Source organism: Podarcis filfolensis, assembly GCF_964270895.1.
Source record: "Podarcis filfolensis genome assembly, chromosome: 1".
In the NCBI taxonomy this organism is placed as follows: Eukaryota; Metazoa; Chordata; class Lepidosauria; order Squamata; family Lacertidae; genus Podarcis; species Podarcis filfolensis.
Genome location: NC_139604.1, coordinates 41,822,054 through 41,841,612, shown reverse-complemented (window position 1 = coordinate 41,841,612; position 19,559 = coordinate 41,822,054). Strand labels below are relative to the sequence as shown.

General features: G+C 41.0%; 1 protein-coding gene and 1 long non-coding RNA gene across 4 annotated transcripts in view; both read right to left on the bottom strand.

Annotated features, from left to right (window-relative positions):
* ACTR3 (actin related protein 3) overlaps positions 1 to 19,559 on the bottom strand; it is a 50,703-nt gene that overhangs the window by 17,348 nt on the left and 13,796 nt on the right. The window contains exon 1 of one of the 3 annotated variants that reach the window (XM_083582903.1): positions 16,386 to 17,101. The exons of 1 other annotated variant lie outside the window; for it this stretch is intronic. In XM_083582903.1, the coding sequence (XP_083439029.1) occupies positions 16,386 to 16,429 (44 nt within the window). In that variant the 5' untranslated portion in view covers positions 16,430 to 17,101. Of the gene's footprint in view, positions 1 to 48; positions 4,244 to 16,385; positions 17,102 to 19,559 lie in introns of those variants that run through there. One more of the 3 variants, XM_083582905.1, reaches the window with a different exon arrangement.
* Positions 1 to 19,559, bottom strand: part of LOC310747966 — a 48,140-nt gene that overhangs the window by 21,022 nt on the left and 7,559 nt on the right. The window lies entirely within an intron of this gene.

Sequence of the window (19,559 nt, the reverse complement as noted above, 5' to 3'; positions counted from 1 at the left end):
ATGACCTTGAGGGTCCCTTCCAGCTGTACAATTATATGACTCTATGACTCACCTAGACTCACATAATGAATTCGTCACAGATATGGGACTTCAATACAAGTAGTCCAACTACTAGTTGGTTGTCACTTTATGGTAAGTAAAAGCTAACAGATACCTGCAGTCCAACAAAGTCCATTGCAGTGCATCCAGCACACAAGGCATTCACACGGAAATGGAGTGGGAGAAGAGAAGAACTATCAATTCAGCTGCTTGTACTCCCAGCAGAAGAGTTACAGGAGCTTTATTACAAACATGACTCTAAAACAACAGGGAATTTGCCCCCAAAGCTGTCCAGATCAAGGTCTCATAAAGCATTACTCCAGCTCCGTGAATTAATGTAACTGGCTTATGTTCATGTTTATGTTCTCCTTATGCTACTCTGCCTTTATCCCTTAGCCCTACTTACTTACTCTTAATATTATTATCTCTATCCCCAAATAACCTGCATAAGTATCAGAAAACTACAGCAGATGTCGCCAAGCATCACATAAATGAAACTGGTCACATGGTAAGCCAGACTGAAGCTCAACTGATTGTCCATGATTTAGACCAAATTTATCTTCATACCCAACATATGTGAACAACTCAATCCAGGTGAGGGTTAACAATTACCATGATTGAGGACAAGTGCAATGGACTTTCCAAATACAGTCTCTATGAATACAGTATCTAAGGTGTGGGTGCCTTGCAGGTCAAGAGGTTAAACACAGCTATTAGTTGGGAAGGTGTCTTGTTCTGCCACCACGAATAGACTACACTGTGAGTGTGTCTGAACCACACCAATATTTGCCAGATTGTATGTTAAAACTGACAAGATTTCACATGCTAAGATCTTGGAAATATTTTTCTTTAGATACATTCACACTAACGAAAAGGAGCTTTACTCCCTTTTCACCTTATTTATTTTTATTTTAGGCAGAGGAAGAAATACAGCTTAGACCAAACAAAAGTCTGTGCTCCAGACTGGCCCAAGTCCAGATTAGAATGGGTGCTGCTTATCAGGAATGATAAATTCTGCAACAGCCAGACAAGAATATGAACTTCATTGTATTATAATCACTACAACAAGCTTATGGCTGGCATTACTCAAGTTTCAGAAAAATCATTCCTAGTGCATGGACCCTGCCATGTAGAGTTAAGGATGCAACAGGTTAAAGAGTAAAATTTTGAGATATTCTTTAAGACATCTGACCATCTTCCTATCTAAGAAGCAAGAGTGCATAGCTTTTAACACAAAAAGCTCCTACCAACGTTAAGAATAGAATAGAATGGATTAAATTTCAGTTTGTTCACAGTCATCTATATCAAAACTGTTTCCAGATACCTGCTCAAGAGTTCTACAAACTTTCTAGAATTAGTAGGTAAAATGTGAGACAGTTGGGTCTCTGCTGTAATTCAACTGAGATAAACTTTTTCAAATAAAATGTTATAGAAAATTGGTTATGGATGACTTCACCTAGAAGTTTAACGCAAAAGATAGGATGCATGGGGGACAGAATGGAACACTGCAGCACCACAGGAGTCAAAAGGTATGAGGTGATGCAAAAGTCACAACAGCATCACCAGCTGAGTATATCTGATCAAAATGGACTGAAGCCAGATCAAAACTGCCATCCAAGCCCAGCCCAGCAAGACGACACAAAAGAATACAAGGTCTATGACAGTGGATTTCAACCTGTGTGTCATGGCACCCAGGGGTGCTTTGGGCAACACTGGCCTCTGTCCTTCCTTCCTTCCTTCCTTCCTTCCTCCCTCCTCTGATGCCCTCTTGCGTCTCTGCCTCCCAAAGGCCTGCACAGATGTTCGTTGCAGCAGCCCTGGCTATAAGCTCCCCAGGTGAATGGTGCCTCTGGAGCTGGCCAGTGGGTGCTTCCCAGGCCCCTGTGGGCAGTGTGAGGAGCCACCTCCCTTTGGGGCAGGTGGGGGGGCTGAGAGACCAGGGGCAACCAGTGTGGCTGCCCAAAGGACTCCCTAGGAGAGGGGAGAGGAGGCTGAAGGGACCATCCATAAGGCAGCACGTTTGAAAAAGACTGAGAGGGTGCCGACTCTGCAGGCAAGGGGTGGCACAACTGGCCTCCTGAGTCCCACAGGGGTGCCTCAGAAAGAATGTAGTTGGTCAAGGGAGCCATGGACTCAGAACGGTTGAAAACCTCTGGTCTATGGTACGGAAAGCCACCAAGAGCCCAAGAGGGTCACCCTCCACATCCCCAATCCATTCTCAGCATAAGTCATCCGCCAGGGTGACCAAGGCTGTTTCAGTCCTGTAACCAGTCTGGAAAACTGATCAAAATGAATACAAATTAACAGTTTTCTCCAAGACAGCCAGAATTTGAAATACAGTTCGAGTACATTCTGCGTGGGAGGACAGAGGTGAAAAAATAGAACATGAGATTCCATAGGACTGAGATGTAGGGGAAGAGAATGACAAGAATTGTCTAGGGGCCAAAAGATAAAGTACGCTGAATGACAATAGGGAACAAGGCAAATAGGGAAGGGTTATGAGGGGCATTATATGAGACTATGATATGGGAAAGTGGTTACACGTAGGAGATATGGGACACAAGAGAATAGTGATTATAAGGCCAAAAGAAGGAAGTGCTTTATGGGTCAAGATAACAGGAAGAAATAGGGCCATTCATTTGTTGGTATAGAGAGGATTTCCCAGGTTTTCCCAGCTTTCTCTTGCTCAGCAACAACATGGAAAATAACAAAATGGCTTCTCCACCCTTTATCTTAATAAATGCATAGATAAAGCTGAGCAACAGCTATTTCTTCCAATTTTCATATGCTTGTGCTGTAGTGATCTGGAACATCGGACGTTTGTGGATTAATACTGGGTTTTCATAACCAGCCTCTGATAACCGAAAATGCAGCAGATGAAGCATTTTATAGCCCTTTTTATGACAAAGCACATGCAAAATGATCATCCAACCAATTTCTGTCTCATTTCTTTCTCATGCAGACTTTCTGAAACATCTCCCATGAGTGAGCCCTTTGAGAAGAACTAGCATTAAGGTCCTATTAAAATTGCTATTTCTTGCTGCATTTTCAGGGCACAGCATCCCAAACACATTTCCAAGCACAGAAGCTCATAAGTGACAGATTGGGAGTAGAAAGACCTTAATGCCATTCATTGTTTTAGCACTGTTGTGATATGTCATACTTTGTATTGAACAATAAAATAACTTCCAATAAAACAAATGCCTTCTGATTCCAAAACCACTCACAAAAGAATCATCTATGTACATTCTTACTAAGAATAAGTTTTGAATATATTCTAAGACACTGTACATTTCGGATATAGTCCTCTATTTGGGAATAAGTGCCATTGAACAAAACAGAGCCTATATACCAGGAACCATGCACAGGATTAGCCTGTTAGTGCAAGAGTACAGAATTCAACAAAAGAACATAGGTGAAGCAATATCCTAGCATTTTAAAAACGTAAGCTCAGGAAAACAAAAAACAGAAGACCAAGATGTAAAAGAGTGCTTAATAGCTTATGTAGGCAATGATCCACAGCATAAAAACACATCCTGACTGGAAGGAAAATACTAAGATGTACTTCCAGTAAGTCTAAGCTCAAACAGTACAACTCAGCAAATCTAAAAATATTCATTGCTACTTTAGCAAAAATGCAGAAGAATGAGTCATGAAAATAAATAAGATAATTGGCAGGCACTCCGGCCATTCAGTTCTGAGCCTACACTACTACTCTAATTCTTGTTCGAAGAGCTAAATCTCATCTTCAGCAGGGTAATTTCAATACCACAATAACAAGGTGGGTCATCAGTTCATAGTGCGAAACAAGGACAAATATAACAAGGGGAAAAAATAAACAAATCTTGATACTTTAAAAGATTTCTAATTCCATGTTTAAACAGTGGGGAGAAAATCTCAAACTGTATCAAACTACTCTAAGTATTTTTATTCAGTAACAATGTAGGCAAACCTAGTTTAGGAATGCAGTAGTACAAAGAATGCAAAGCAAGATGCAACTCATTCATGACTCAGGGAATAATGAGACACACCCCAATTTCAATTCAGTATACAGTAGGAAACAGTAATTATTATTTAGCAGACCTTGGTATTAGCAGTATCACCAATTCCAGATTCTCTTAGCAATGCAACTTTTAGGTGAATTCATAATTACTATAAGACATACCAAGTAATATGATTATATTTATATTTGCATAGTCCTTTGGAAGCCTACAGAGGGCTATTTGTTGTATACTATTCAACCCACTCTGAGACAAGTAAAGACAAATAAGGTATCTCCAGTACCATTCTGCAATATGAGATTAGTACATACAAATCAGTATTAAACCTACGACACAAAATGGAAGAGAAATCATTCATGAACCAGACAATGAAATTATGCTAGCTACCAATTCCTGTTTATAGTCTTGCTAACCTTTTCAAGTTCCAAAAAGAAAAAGAGTCAGGTCATTTCTGTTGGGAAAATATGTGCTTAAAATATGGCTCTTGCTCTCTATACAGTAGGGAGTTAACACATTAAACAAGCAATTAGATGGCTATACTGGAGAATAGTGACTAATTCTGGCTGTAAAGGTAGAACAAAATGTAATGAAGATTTGATAGCACAAATGCTATAGGATGAAGTGAGTTAAAATGAATGGGATGTATGCAACTAAGTAGACCCATTCCAATTAATAAACTTTAATTAATATACTCCTAATACTGTTTTGTTGGATACAAGCCAATATGATTCAAAATCAAATGTTTATTATCCAAGAATCGCTGGGAGGAAAAACTGGCATGCTTCTGCATGAAGTGCATACACAGAGCAAGCTGGTATAATTCACCAGGTCAAGAAAACTGTGAACAGGATGCTAGATTAGATGGGCCTTTGGTAGAAGGCCAAAGCAGAACTCTTCTTATGATCTTAACAGAAATGGTATTGCAGCCCTTAACTTTCTCATTATTTTTGGCCATGGCACATGTTGATCAATATCAACTTTCAGTTTCTGTACCTGCACTTTTCCTCTTGAAGTTGAAAGAATAGCTAAACCCTGATGCCTGAAAACAGCAAGGAACTAAAACTGTTTGAATTGCCATTTGTCAGTAGTGTTGAAGCTGGAGAAAGACACTGATACTTTACTTCAAAGTTGCAGACAAAAAATCCTTTGTTAGTCTATAAAAGGAACAGGGAATAGAGGAAACTCTAGGCAGACAGCCCACAGGCCAGTTCACTCAGCCCAGCAATTATTGTGGCAGTAGATATTTGCTTTGCTTCTTTTAAACACATATATTTTATAACTAGCTTATGACCCTCAGTATGACAGGTCTTCTGTTGGTTGAATTTGATTCCTGATTGTCATTCTGTCACCATTACTAGCACTGTGTCTCTTGCCGATAGCGTTTCTGGCTGCCATTGATCAGCTGCTCTGATTAGCAAAGGACCTTCCAAATCATGCAGCTGACTCCCTTTGAAGAGCAACTCATGCCTACATGGATCAGACAGTGTCAATAAGAAGCCCAATAAGCAAAAGGAATGGAGGCAGAAAGGAAAAGCAATTGTTGGGGAAACAGGTGGGGAATATAAGACTCAATACTGAAATGTTTTAACAGTATTTGCTGTTGCTTATAGTGATAGGCCCTTGGCTATCTTTATTATAAATATTTCCAGTGATGTAATGAATAGCTGGTGAAACATTATATATATGAAAAATATAAACTTAGAAATCACTTTCCTAAACTGTTGATGGGCATTAATAATCTGAACAAGGCAATCATAATTAGGGTAATTTCTGCCTATAACATCGCTAAGTGCCATTATCTTAAACCGTGGGTAGGCAAACTAAGGCCCGGGGGCCGGATCCGGCCCAATCGTCTTCTAATTCCAGCCCACGGATGGTCCGGGAACCAGCAGGTTTTTACATGAGTAGAATGTGTCCTTTTATTTAAAATGCATCTCTGGGTTATTTGTGGGGCATAGGAATTCGTTCATTTTTTTCTTCAAAATATAGTCTGGCCCCCCACAAGGTCTGAGGGATAGTGGACCGGCCCCCTGCTGAAAAAGTTTGCTGACCCCTGTTCAAGAGGGTTGTTTTTTAACTGCTCACGTGTTATAAGTGCAGCAAACACTGAGCAGCTAAAGCACATATGGGATGCATTGTAGCTATTTTCTCTTCACACACTCAAGCTGACTCAGATAGAGGAAAAACCACTGTCACAGTATCCTAACAGCCAGGAGCATGCAAAACAGGAGAAATCATATTATGGGTGTTTCCCCTTCAATATACAGTGGTACCTCGGGTTAAGTACTTAATTTGTTCCGGAGGTCCGTTCTTAACCTGAAGACCATTTTACCTAATGGGGCCTCCTGCTGCCGCCGTGCCACCAGAGCACGATTTCTGTTCTCATCCTGAAGCAAAGTTCTTAACCTGAAGCACTATTTCTGGGTTAGCGGAGTCTGTAACCTGAAGCGTATGTAACCCGAGGTACCACTGTACTTTAACAATCATCAATTTGTTTATACGAACACACACTCTTTTTAAGAGTGAACAATCAAGTAACTTGCACTGGGAGAAGCAACACTTGTTTTTTCTAAAGAATTCTGAAACTAATAGAGTTCAGGGTAGTCATATTTCACAGTACAAATTTGTACAGTTTAAGGAGTCATTGTTTGGCACATACTTTGTTAACTAATAGCTGTGCGAAAACATAATTGTCCTTACAGTGAGACCTGCAATGATAGTTTCCTGAAAATTCATTGAGGCTGAAATCCTATTACCATCTGCACACACTAATGCTAAAATGATAGAGTTCTCAAAATCTATTCAGTTTTTCTGAGAAAAATAAATACTGTAATACTCAAATGTGAATGTATTACTATCCTGAGTTGTACTATTGTCATAGTTCTTTAGAAGAAAACATTGGGGGCAAAAATATTTAATGACATAAATAACACTAAATGTGGGTGGCAAAGGTAAAATTGCTCACTCAATTTCACTGTAATCCCATCACAAGGAAAAGGCATGCACATTTTAAAAACCCAACTAAAATTAAGGATTCTGGAGTACTCTGTAGTAACTCTGAAAAAAGGTTGAAAATGGATCATGAAAACAACATCTACAGAGCTTAGATAGTTCCAACCATAAAAATACAGTGGTACCTCGGGTTACAGACGCTTCAGGTTACAGACCCCGCTAACCCAGAAATAGTACCTCGGGTTAAGAACTTTGCTTCAGGATGAAAACAGAAATTGCGTGGCGGCGGCACAGCAGCAGTGGGAGGCCCCATTAGTTAAAGTGGTGCTTCAGGTTAAGAACAGTTTCAGGTTAAGAACGGACCTCTGGAACAAATTAAGTACGTAACCAGAGGTACCACTGTAATTCCATTGTATTTGTATACCACATTTTCTCCAAATAGTTCAAAGAAGGCAACATGCATGCATTTTCACATACGGAAATAGGGTCCTCCATTCAGATCTTCTCAACTGAAATACATGTGGAACCATTAGATTCAAGTTTCTATACATACAGAAATAAAGGATAGCATAACAAATTGGCAACTGTCAATACAAAAACTGTATTGTATTAGACTGTACACACTGTACTATGTGTTAGAATGCATTGGTGATTTGTTTACTTTTTAAATTTTGACACAGACAGCAATTGCATTGGGGCATATCTCTTGCAAGAATTTGTGAGGGATTGCTTCTGTAACTTTGCACTTTAATACACTGTCATCTGTTAGTTGGATAAACAAAGTATAGCAACACACAATTTACCATTTACATTCTGCAAATAAAAATACACTCCAGGGAAGAAATTAACATTTGCATATGCTGAGTGTAAACAATTGGGGTACAAAACTACTCCAGTTTATTTTCAATGCTTCTTGCAAACAAAGTTGTCCCTAAAAGGTGTTAAGTACTTCAGTTACCCTCAATATCACTTACTACAGCAGACTTTTGGAAGGGTGACCTCTTTATGATATATGCTAGCCTTTACCAACCTTGTGGCCTCCAGATGCTTTTGGAATACAATTCCCATCAGACTCAGCCAGCATGATTAATAAAAGCTTCCACTGTTTTCTCTCCATTCCTCACTTCTGTGCTCACATCAACCCCGTGAGGTAGGTTAGGCTGAGAGAGTAACAGGGTCCAAGCTCCCCCAAGAGGTAGCCAAGCAGAAATTAGAACCCAAGTTGTTATTCAAGACGTCGCTCATTACATCACTCTTCCAGTTTCTTAAATTCATCTTATTTTCAGTGCCTTTACCATTCTTAAGTATCCTCACAATTCATAACTGAACTGCACATTTTAAGATCTCTTCTGGTTGCACCCATATAGTCCTGCCCATATGTTAAGATCTAACTCAAAGAGCCTGCTTTGAGTTTTATACGCAGGTCCTGTTTTATGGACACAACATATTCCCTGGAAATGGCAAGTGTTCCCTGGAAATGGCAAGTTAAGCAAGTGTTCACATAATGAATCAATGATTTCCATTTATTCCTATGGGGAAATTTCTAATGCGTTCCTGAGAAAGGAATAGCAAGGTTTGGGTACTATTTCCTTGTGTTTGGATAAGTGAATTTGTGTTTGTAAAGCAGGACCTGTGTGTATTTTCAGGGACCTGAAAACACTCAGCACCTTCAGAAATTCTTCATAAAGCAAAATGAGATGAAACTTATATTATATCTTGGAATTTCTAAGAATAGAAGGTTAGTTGCTCGGCACTTATGTCACTAATAACACCAAGTGCTATTTACTAGAGCACAACCTTCTCAAAACAACTATACAAGATAACCAGACTATGTAAGTCAACTACCAGACATCAACTATGTACAGAGGCTGAGAACCCCCCCCCAAGGGCCACATTCCTTTCTGGGAAACCTTATGAGGGCCATATACTACTGGTAGGTAGGGGACATAGGTAAAAGTGGGTGGAGCAATGTATGCCAATTTTATCTTTATACTAGGGACTAATGTCTGCATACACCTCTTTCCTCCATTGAGGCAAGTCATTATCGAGCATCAAGAGCCAAGCAAAAATGCACATGGAGAGTGTGAAAGAAGACCAGAGATGGGTAGGACTGGTGCTCAGCCATGGTCTGAGAAGAAAAAACTTCAGGTAACTGTGAAATAATCTTACAAAACCTGCACAAACTGAATTTCACTTCTACATTTCACACCAAATGCTTCTCGTATGCAAACTTTAAATAAATGTGAATCTAGAAAAATCTGGTAGACAATTCGGTTTTGAATTATACTTTTTAAGTATTGACTTCCAAGGTTATATTATAATACTCCACAAGAACAATTTTGATAAGTCTTTGAGTAACCCTATCATCGTCATCAGTATTCCATTGTTATCCCAGCTAACCCTCCAACAACCTTCATTTCCACAGTGCCTTCCTACATACTATTACATATAGGAGCTATATATTCAATTCTATTTTCTTATCTTTAAGAAAATTCTGTATCCTCATTAATCATGGCTGTTCCTCTGGTGTTCCAAAATTCTGTATGGGTTATCAATATCTCTCTGAATTAATTTCTCCTTCCCCTTGAAGCTCCCATGACTTGCCAGCTTCACTATAACGACAACCTCCCACACATTCCTATCACCTACCCCTACTGAAAGGATTTCAGAACTCTTCCAATGACAAGTGATTATTATTCTTGCTGCTGTCAAGTTGTTAACTACAAACCGAAAAGGGGGGAAAAACTAGACATACAGATAGATTGAAAATGTACTTGAGAATACAATTGGTTAATTTCTCTTAGAATAACTTTGCCCTCATTTCTGTGAAATGTACAAGAGGAAGTGCAAGCAACTTGTATTTCCTCTCTGTGGACATGACAGTCATCAACCTCAGTCATAACCCACAGAAGCAATGCTGAGTTTTACTTTTGATGTTACCCAAGTCATGCATAAAGACAACATGAGAGTCATACACCAGCTGTGTAATGTGTGAACCCCACTTTCAGTTCTTAATCAAAATCCCTTGAGATCTGTACTTGTTAAATGTTGTATAACTAATCATACCAAAATGGAAACTACTAAGCAAGAGATTAAATTAACAGTTCCAGACAGGAAATGGCAACATAAAAGGTAAAGGGACCCCTGACCATTAGGTCCAGTTGTGGCCGACTCTGGGGTTGCGGCGCTCATCTCGCTTTATTGGCCAAGGGAGCTGGCGTACAGCTTCCGGGTCATGTGGCCAGCATGACTAAGCAGCTTCTGGCGAACCAGAGCAGCACACGGAAACACCGTTTACCTTCCCACCGGAGCGTTAACTATTTATCTACTTGCACTTTGACCGAACAACAGGAGCTCACCCCGTCGCGGGGATTCGAACTGCCGACCTTCTGATCAGCAAGCCCTAGGCTCTGTGGTTTAACTCACAGCACCACACACTACTAAAGGAGAACCTGCCTTGTCAGGTGAACAGCACAAAAGATACTGACTGTCATTTATGGGCATATCATCCAAGTAAATATACAGATATACCATAGGCATAGAATAACTATACCCACTAAATTTATTTTTCCACTTGAGCACATTGTTTTTAATGCACTTTAAAACTGGAGTCATTCCATTAACTAAAGTGGGTGATTGATTGATTGATTGATTGATTGATTGATTTTTACTTCTATGGTGGTGATACATGATTACTTTTTCTTTTATACTCAAAATACCAGTTTGAAACATTTGTATTTTTAGAAGAAAACCAAGACCATTATTCTGTTACAGTAACTTGTGTCAGCTTACAACTTTATAGAAAACTATAAATATTCCTTGGCAGAGTAAGTTTTAAAAAAACAAACCCTTAGCAAGCCAAACACACTGTCCGTATCGACACAAAAGCAAGAAAATTTAATTTTTACTTTATTTACAGAACTCTTGAGACATTTTTTTAAAATACTGAAGACAGCTTATAAATCATTATAATCTAACACACCTCACAACTGTCCAAGGCCTTCTGTCAAACTATGCTACCATGAGTACTCCCAAAAACAAAAGCCTGGCATAGACTAGAACAGTTATTCATAACAAACATGAAGAAACAAAGAGTTCAGCATAAGGTCAGCTCTTACTACAGAGCAGAATGATATTCAGCATTGGAATAAATTTCAGCGTAGCTACAAAAGTAATGGTTGAACCCATTCAATATAAATATTCAACATGACTTGGAGAATAGTTTGTTCACCCTCGAGATGCATACGAGTGGCTTTTTTTAAAAGTTTCCAGTAAAGAATTGAGCTAAAATTATGAGTTTCAGGGAAGGGAAGGGAGATAAACAGAAGTCTAATGTGTCCAACATTTTAATATTTTTTTTACATGCTGTGTGCATTTTTTAGTATATGAGACTACAAAAATAAAGCGGTGTCTTCTTGGCTGACTGTCAATTAAGCTACAGAATTTCAAACACAGAAGTTTACACTTGTGCTGGTTTAGAATTGACTATGGGGAAACTTCTGTTTGAAAGTCAATACCTGACCTTCTCTCTGAGCCCTGATCTAGCAATTCAGTATCACCTGTTAGGAATAGACTCTATATAATTACATTGCCGCTTGAAATATAACTGCAAGGCCTAAAAATGAAAACCTTTCCTATGGTAGCTTACTGTACACTTCTTTACAAAAACCTAAAGCATGGACAAAATGTAGGATTGTTCTTTCAGGGACTTCACATACACTTGTAAAAAGTAAGATCCTCTTAGCTGCAAAGTATCATCCTGAGTTGTATGAATTCAAATTTAAAGCTGGGTGGAGCACAACACTCACTACTACTGTATATGGAAAACTGGTCTTTGGAGAGGCATAGAACAAGCAGCCCTTTTAGAGTTAAAATGTATACCCCAAACCCATTCTTCTGCAGCAAATACAGGTCTCTGTCATGTTTAATAATAAAGGTCATAATTCTGTTTTATTTACATGCACTTGAGTGATACTGAGATCAGTAGGACTCATGCATCAGTGCGAGGGTGCAGGACTATCCTGCAGCTTATTTAACTCAATTTATAAAATGTTTTAATAAGCAGAATAACAAGGCTTGCTGAAACAGCTACAACTTCTGAAATCTTCTACAAAAAACAACAACCCATAGTCCCAAACACATCAGCATAGTAACTAAAGCAGCAATCCTATGCCCACTTACCTAAGAGTATGCCCCACTGAATTCAATGTGACTTACTTCTAAGTAGACATGGTTAGGCTTGCTATCTGAAACATTTAATAGCAATTTGATGCTAACTACATTTAACAATATAGCTGATGGGATACTTCCATTTGCAAATACAAATACTAAAGGCAAAATTAGAATAAAAACACACAGTATAATCAATGACCTAAGCATGCTATGAGTAAGTAGCTGAACTAATGTGGTGTGCAAAAAACATCCTGATGGACCATACAAATACATGTTATTGCACAAATCAAAACCGATTACCTAAGCCCCTGTGTTGTACTTAGAGATGTATGGTTTTCCAAATTATGCATGCTTCAGTGAAAAAAAAAATTGGTTATGGTTTACCAAGATGTCTGAACTGACAGGTCATGTTTTTGCAATAAGCCATAATCAGAAACCATGGTTTATGCTAAATATAATTTGGCACGATATCTGAATTGACCAACATTAGTTACAGCTGTAGCTATGCCATAGAGTTGTGTGCTCTAAGCAATGAGAAACAAGAGCAGACGAGCAAATTTAAACCATGGCTCAAACCATAGTTAGTACAAATTGTTGTTTGGTGTGATATCTGAACTGAGCAATTTTCATTCATAACCCATCACATGCACCAGGTCAGCAGGATTCTAACTTCTGTCACACAATAAGGCTTCAAGTTTTTTTAAGAACTTGCATACACACTTACTTAGCTGACTAGGATCCCAATGCCTACAACTTGGAACACCATCTTTTGCTGCAGTAAATAGTAAAGGGAAAATGTGTCCCCCCAAACATCCAGGAGCATCAAATAAACAGAAACCAAGACATTTCAATTCTGTAGTAAATGTCCACTGCATAACTGGACTTATGTATGTCTCCTGTGCACTTCTGAAAGTTTTTGGGGGGAATCACACTGATGCACTGTACATCCGTGATACTATGAGTCACCTTTAACTGCAGCTGTACTAGTCAGCGCACAACACTTTACAGTTAGAACCAGGACCAGGAACCATTCATATGTTATAGTACGTTTTCTGCAAACTTTTAGATTTTAGCCTGCATAGCTCAGTTGGATACAGCATGGTGCTGATAACGCCAAGGTTGCAGGTCCCCATATGGGACAGCTGAACATTCCTGCATTGCAGGGGGGTTAGATTAGATTATCCTAGGGTACTTTCCAACTCTACAATTCTATGACTCTATGAAAGCACTGCACATAAGCAAAATGAATTAGATCTCCACTCCTCCCACCATTCGAGCCTCCAACTGTTCACACTGGCTGGAACCCATCCATGTTTACAGTGCAGACAGATGCAGAGTGAGGTATCTCATATATAATACAGTACGGATGAGCAGAATGCATCGGGTGCACCTTGACTTCCACATCTTCACGTAAGGCCTTGAAGAAAAATTAATATTGTGTTGTCCATGACAAGGTTACTCTTCAATACTGTTATTAAAGCAGCATTAGTGAAAGAGTGTGATACCAACTAAAGAACACTTTGAAATCCCGTTAAATTTTCAGAGCTTTGCACATTTCTTCAAGGTGGCACCTAGAAGTCTGAATTTTGCAAACCTATTGGCCACATTTGCACACCATGGTAAGCCCCCATGGCTTACTGTATAGGATTGAAATTGTACTCTTAGCTCCTCCCCACTAGTACAAGCGGAAACCAATCACAATTTCTGGCTCTGTGCTACATTTGAACCAGGGATTGTGGTTTGTTTCTCTCTACACCTGTCACAATAATCTAAGGTTGTGCTTGATTGATCCATCGTGCTGTGAGCAAAACAAACCACAGTCCCTGGTTCAGACATACTGCCAAACCTGGGGTAATGGTTTGTTACCTTCCTGTGGGAGGAGTGAAGAGGGCACAAATTGTTTGCGCACAGTAAAACATCACAACATAAAAATGGAAGGAATAGCTAGCTACCAAATTAAAAGAGGATGTGCTCTGCAATCAAAGAGGCGGTTATGTGTTCATTTGCAGAGCCCCTTGTAGAATGCCTACAGTTGACAGCAAGGCCCCAAAGAGGTCTCCTCTACAAGTACAAAATGAAAGCTTCAGAAACAGTTTGCAGAGCAGAACCTGCAACCTGCATGTCATTTTAAGTATTGCATTTTGTAGAAGCATTATAGGTTTATCACACCACCAGGATATGTTCTAGGTAAGTGTGACAGCCCGAAAGCAATGAGTACAAAATGCATTTCAAGGCGTTTATAACATATTTAATTTAAAAACTGTCAGATATGTGTTGCTGTCAATCTTACATACTCTGCTCCATTTATATGAACAACCCGTAATCAAATGTGGGTTGTTCCGCCGCCACCCCTCCGCAACCTTTTTCTCTTTTAAAATTGAAAGACAAGGTCACAATTTTAAAAGATTATGTAACTGCACATTTGATCAAATTCTAAAATCCTTTTTTCCAAACAATGAAGGAAATTTGTAACTGGGCATCTTTTTTAAACAGGAGTTAAAGTTGGTGGAATGACAACTGATTCTACATAAAAACTGTACAATCAGACATGTTAAGTTACAGTTTCTGTGTTGGAGGCTGCATATATGATCTGCACACTAAAGTATCTCAGTTCCCCGCCCCCATTCCAGTTATCTGAAAATGGTGGTCAAAAAGAGAACTTCCCTCAAACCCAGTTCCCTAAGGCACTGGCACGAAGGCTACAAAGTATCTATCTGAGGAAGCCTTTGCTTCCTACAGTTGTACCTCCAACGCTTTGTTCACCACCTCCTGGAAACAGCAGCAGAAAGAATCTCTGCAACTATCCTATAAAGCTCTTTTCTACAGGCACACATTAAGTATTAAGCATTACTATTTTCTCTCTTGTCACCAACCGGCAATTGCTAAATAAGAAAAGCGGTTTCTAAAAAAGATTTGGTTCAGGTTTGACACTGAAAACTGCCTTATAAGGTATAAAAGCCTGAAAGAAGGAAGAGCCTTTGACAAAACTAAGGAAGTTCCTCTGCGCTTGCTCACAAGAGAGGGTGGACTTTTTTTTTTCACCCACACAGAGAGAAGTAAGGCTGAATAAATGACACATATGGAAAAATCATGGCACTGCTGAACAAAACTGCCACTCTAAATAATCCACATAGTATAAATGCATATTCAGATTTGGAGACAATTACAGATCACCCAGCCTGGATTTAAAAGAAATAAGGATTAGAATCTATGCTGATCTTGACTCTGCGCCTAAGCTCTATGAAAGTGCATTTTCCTTTCAGAAAGAAATGAAGCAGCACTGCTTCCTGAAAGAGCTAACCAGGCCGTTGAAATGAACTGACGGTGGATGAGTTCTCTCTGAAGCAAAGAGGGTAAAAAAATTTAAAAATCCTGATCTTAGGATATATAAGTGCCCATTTTCAGAAGCTAGCCTGTTCCCAGTCTGGAAGAAGAGAGCCAATATATTTGGTCACCCTGCTGCAACCAACACACTGAATAATTTTTTTAAAAAAAAACAACAACTCTGGCGAATTGCAGCCTGAATGACTTTATGATGATGAAGACAATGCAACCCCCACTTCCACAGAAGGCCGACGCCTCTAAAGGAATGAGTAAAGGCCAATCCCACATATTTAAAAAACGGGAAGGTGAGGGAAGCTGTGCTGTTTAGGGTGTGACTCCCCTCTCCCTCCCACAAAGGCACACAGTTCTGGATGCTTAAAAAAAGCAGGAAGGAGGGCCATTGGGCAACCTGCTCAGAAAAGGCCAGTCAGAGGAAAATGAAGGGGGGGACCCCACCTCTTCCCCACTCCCATTCCTTCCTGCACATGACCCTTTCTCCCCTTAATCTTTTCACAAGTTGAAGGCTAATATAGGCATGAGTAAGAGGGGAAGGGCTGGGGGTGGGTGGGAGAGAGAGGAGGGGGGGACATGCGTGGGGAGGAGGACAGATAAAAGATGCCTGGCGCTGGGGTGGGGGGCTGGAACCGACGTCCCTTCCGCCGCCGCCACCCCCCTTTCTTTTTTTTAAATGAAAAGGCAAGCTACCACTCCCACCCGCATTCACAGCCCCGAATGAAAGGGAATCGCAAGGCTAATCTCAATGGCTCCCTTCCCCGCCCTCTCCAAAACTGTCAGCAGCAGAAAAGGCAGCAGCAGAAAGAAGAAATAAGCAAAAAATAAGAATAAGAGCAGTAGCAAGGCAAGGCGCCCATTCAATCTCTCCTCGCCGCCGCTCACCCTGTGCCACAGTCCACCACGCAGGCCGGGAGCCGCCCTGCCATCCTCCTTCGGGTCGAGACGGCGCTGGGGGAAAGGTGCGGAGGACCCCGCTGGGCTCGCGCTCTCTCCTTCCTTCCACTCTGGGGGAGCGAAGCCACCCACTTCCGCAAAAGGGAGCCCGGCCAGCCAGCCCCTCCCTGCCCCAGACGCTGCCTCGCTCCCGCCCCCCCGCCCCCACTTCTCACACACACGCGCACAGCGCCGGCGAGCGAGAGAGCGAGCGGAGCCCAAGATGGCCGCCTCTTCCGTCCCTCCCTCTCGGCACCCAAAGCCGACGAGGGAAGGAAGGGACGCCCAGGAGGAAGGGGAGGGCGGGCGCGTCAAACCGAAGCTTTCGGTGACGTGCGCTGTTCAGGAAGCGAGTGGGTGCGAAGAAGTGGAGCGGGCGGGCTGCCGAAATATATATATATATTTCTCCTCGCCCGCGCTGGCTGGCTTGCTTGCTTGCGCGCGCTCTCTTTTATAAGAAAGGCTCCTCACAAGTGACTTACAGCGTCAAGAGAGCGCGGGTCGATTTCTCACACCCCCTCCCCCGCGTCCTCGTGATCTTAATGCTCGCTCCCAAAAGAGTGGCATTGCTGATTTTATCACGCCTCCTCGCCCCCGTAGGATCCTCTTTTAAATACCGACCCGGTTGACAGCGGCGCGGGAACGTGTCCCTCCAGATTTTGTTTTCTTTTGCTGGACTGCGCTTCCCATCATGCCCAGCCAGCGCGGCCAGCAGCCGAGGATCATGGGAATTGCAGTCCAGGAGACCCTGTTGGAGGGCCGTAGGTTCCAGCTCCGGCGGCCCTAGCGATTTCTTTTAAGAAGTTCTGGCAGGGCTCGGGTTCTGCAAAACGCACGGCAGACAGAAATGCAACAGCTGAGCGTTTTCACAGCATAGGGGAGAAGTGACAGGGGAAACGCTTTGCCAGATAGATTTTTTGACAACTAGCCAAGCACAGAAGCTCTGTCAAGGAACAAGCTGCCAATCTTGTCTCTCCTGGTTACTGGGGACGGGAGCGGGGAGTGGGGGGTGGACCGCTTGAATGAGGGAAACAAACAAACATTACCCCAGTTCTGAGAAAAAGGCTGGGTATTCATAAATTAATTAATTAATAAATTAATAAATAATAATAATTACACTCCTTCCCAAATATCATGCCTGTACATTATGAAAAGAATACAGGCAGCACAAAACTATCTGTTATATTGCAAATATAATGTATTTTTTATCCACCTAATAAAATAATGTGATAGCTGTTAAAGGCCTCAACTCTTGGCCTGCCAATCTAAACAGCTTGGATGGTGGAGCTGCGAGCAGGACCTCTGCGGCTGATGTTAGGTCTGGGCAAGTTCAAATGAGTGCAAGCAATCCTTCAGATAATTTCATCTCAAACAATTCAGGGCTTTAGACGTAACCACTAGCACTTTAAAGTGGGCCCAGATGCATCAGCAGCCAATATAGCTAACAGGCTGTGTGTAAAATGTGTTTTCTGCTTGGCCACCTCTAGCAGCCAGGAAGCTACATTCTACGGTACTTCTAGCTTCCAAGCTGCCTTTAAAGGCAGTCCCACTCTAGTGATTGCAAGTAGTCTAATCTAGATGTAACCAGGACATGAATTACTGAGGCAAAGTCCACTTTGGCTAGATAGCGTCATAGCTGGCGAATCAGCCAAATCTGATAAAACCGCTACTCATATCCAGTGCCACCTGCACCTCCATCAGCAACACTGAATGCAGGACTCCCAAGCTACTGACTTGATATTTATGGGGAAGTATGACCACCTCGAGTACATACCGCCTGGCTGTTCAGATTTTCCCACCCACAGTACTGCCATCTCTTACATGGATTAAATCTCTGTTTGTTTGCTCCCATCCACCCTAAAATTGCCCAGACATGCTCTCTAGGACTCATACATAATAAGATATGTAAGAAGAGATCTGTTGGATCAGAACAAAGGCCCATCTAGCTTCTTGTTCTCACAGTGGCCAAATAGATGCCTATGGAAAGTGTGCAAGCAGAACCAGATTCCAAAATAAAAGATGGAAACAAGAAGAGCAATGTGTCATTGAGTGTTGATATAATTCCTTTATCCAAACCTCTGGATAACTTCCCCCAGTGGCTTCTGTATATTTATAAATTTAGCTTGTGTATGCATGTTTTGAGAAGTTGTACATTGAAGAAGTGCCCTTTATTTGAGGAGACTTCCATGCCTGAAAATAAACAGCTCCACTGTGGCTATTGTTTGATCTGTTGTCTAACTATATGTGTATTATTACCAGTCAGTTCCATAAGACTGGAACCCTATAAGAATGCCGGTACTTGTTAGAAAGGAAGCTATACCTAGGGTTTACATCAAACTAAAAATGGGTATCCGGGTGTGCTAAGTAGGGTTGCCATATTTCAAAAAATGAAAATCTGGACACAAAAGTTGTTCAGCTTTTTTTGGTTTGCCCAAAGTTTGCCCAAAATGAGATGCTGTTTCAGACATATGAGGCCTTACTCTGGTTTTCATCTACCCTGTAAGAGTGCAGGCAGGACTTTCATAGTCCTGTTTCCCAACCCAACCACATGAAAGCTGCCTGACTTTATACAAATATTTCAAATGTTTTGGAAGAGGGTAAAAGCTTTCCTTTTCCAGGAGAATATTATGGGAAAGGTTGTTTTATGGGATAACGTTTGGTCTTAAAAAGTTGTGAGAGATGCTTCAATTAATGTAGTTCTCTGTTGTATACTTTTCTAAACCTCTCAAAAGGTACAGAAAATGCAATTAAAATTATACTACAGTTTTGATTGCTTCTATATGAAGGTATGAAAAGGCCCAAAGATGAAATGTAATTTCTACCCTCATTTAACCATCCAACGTCTTATGGTCCTGCTATGCTGGCGGAATAGTTTTTGGACTGACCCTTTCTAACTTAGCACATGTAACTCAAGGATAGGATTGTTCTTTTCTACCCTAGAACCTGAATGTTAAGTTGTGGGTGAACATATCAGACAACACAGCAATTCTTCAAACAGCTCTTGTTTATTCACAGGCCAGAACAGAACTGAACTGAAGGGTTCAGCCAGCCTGCTTATACAGAGCTCCACTAGAACGCAACAGTAACCATTTTCTGTAACTATCCAATCACTGAATGTCACTT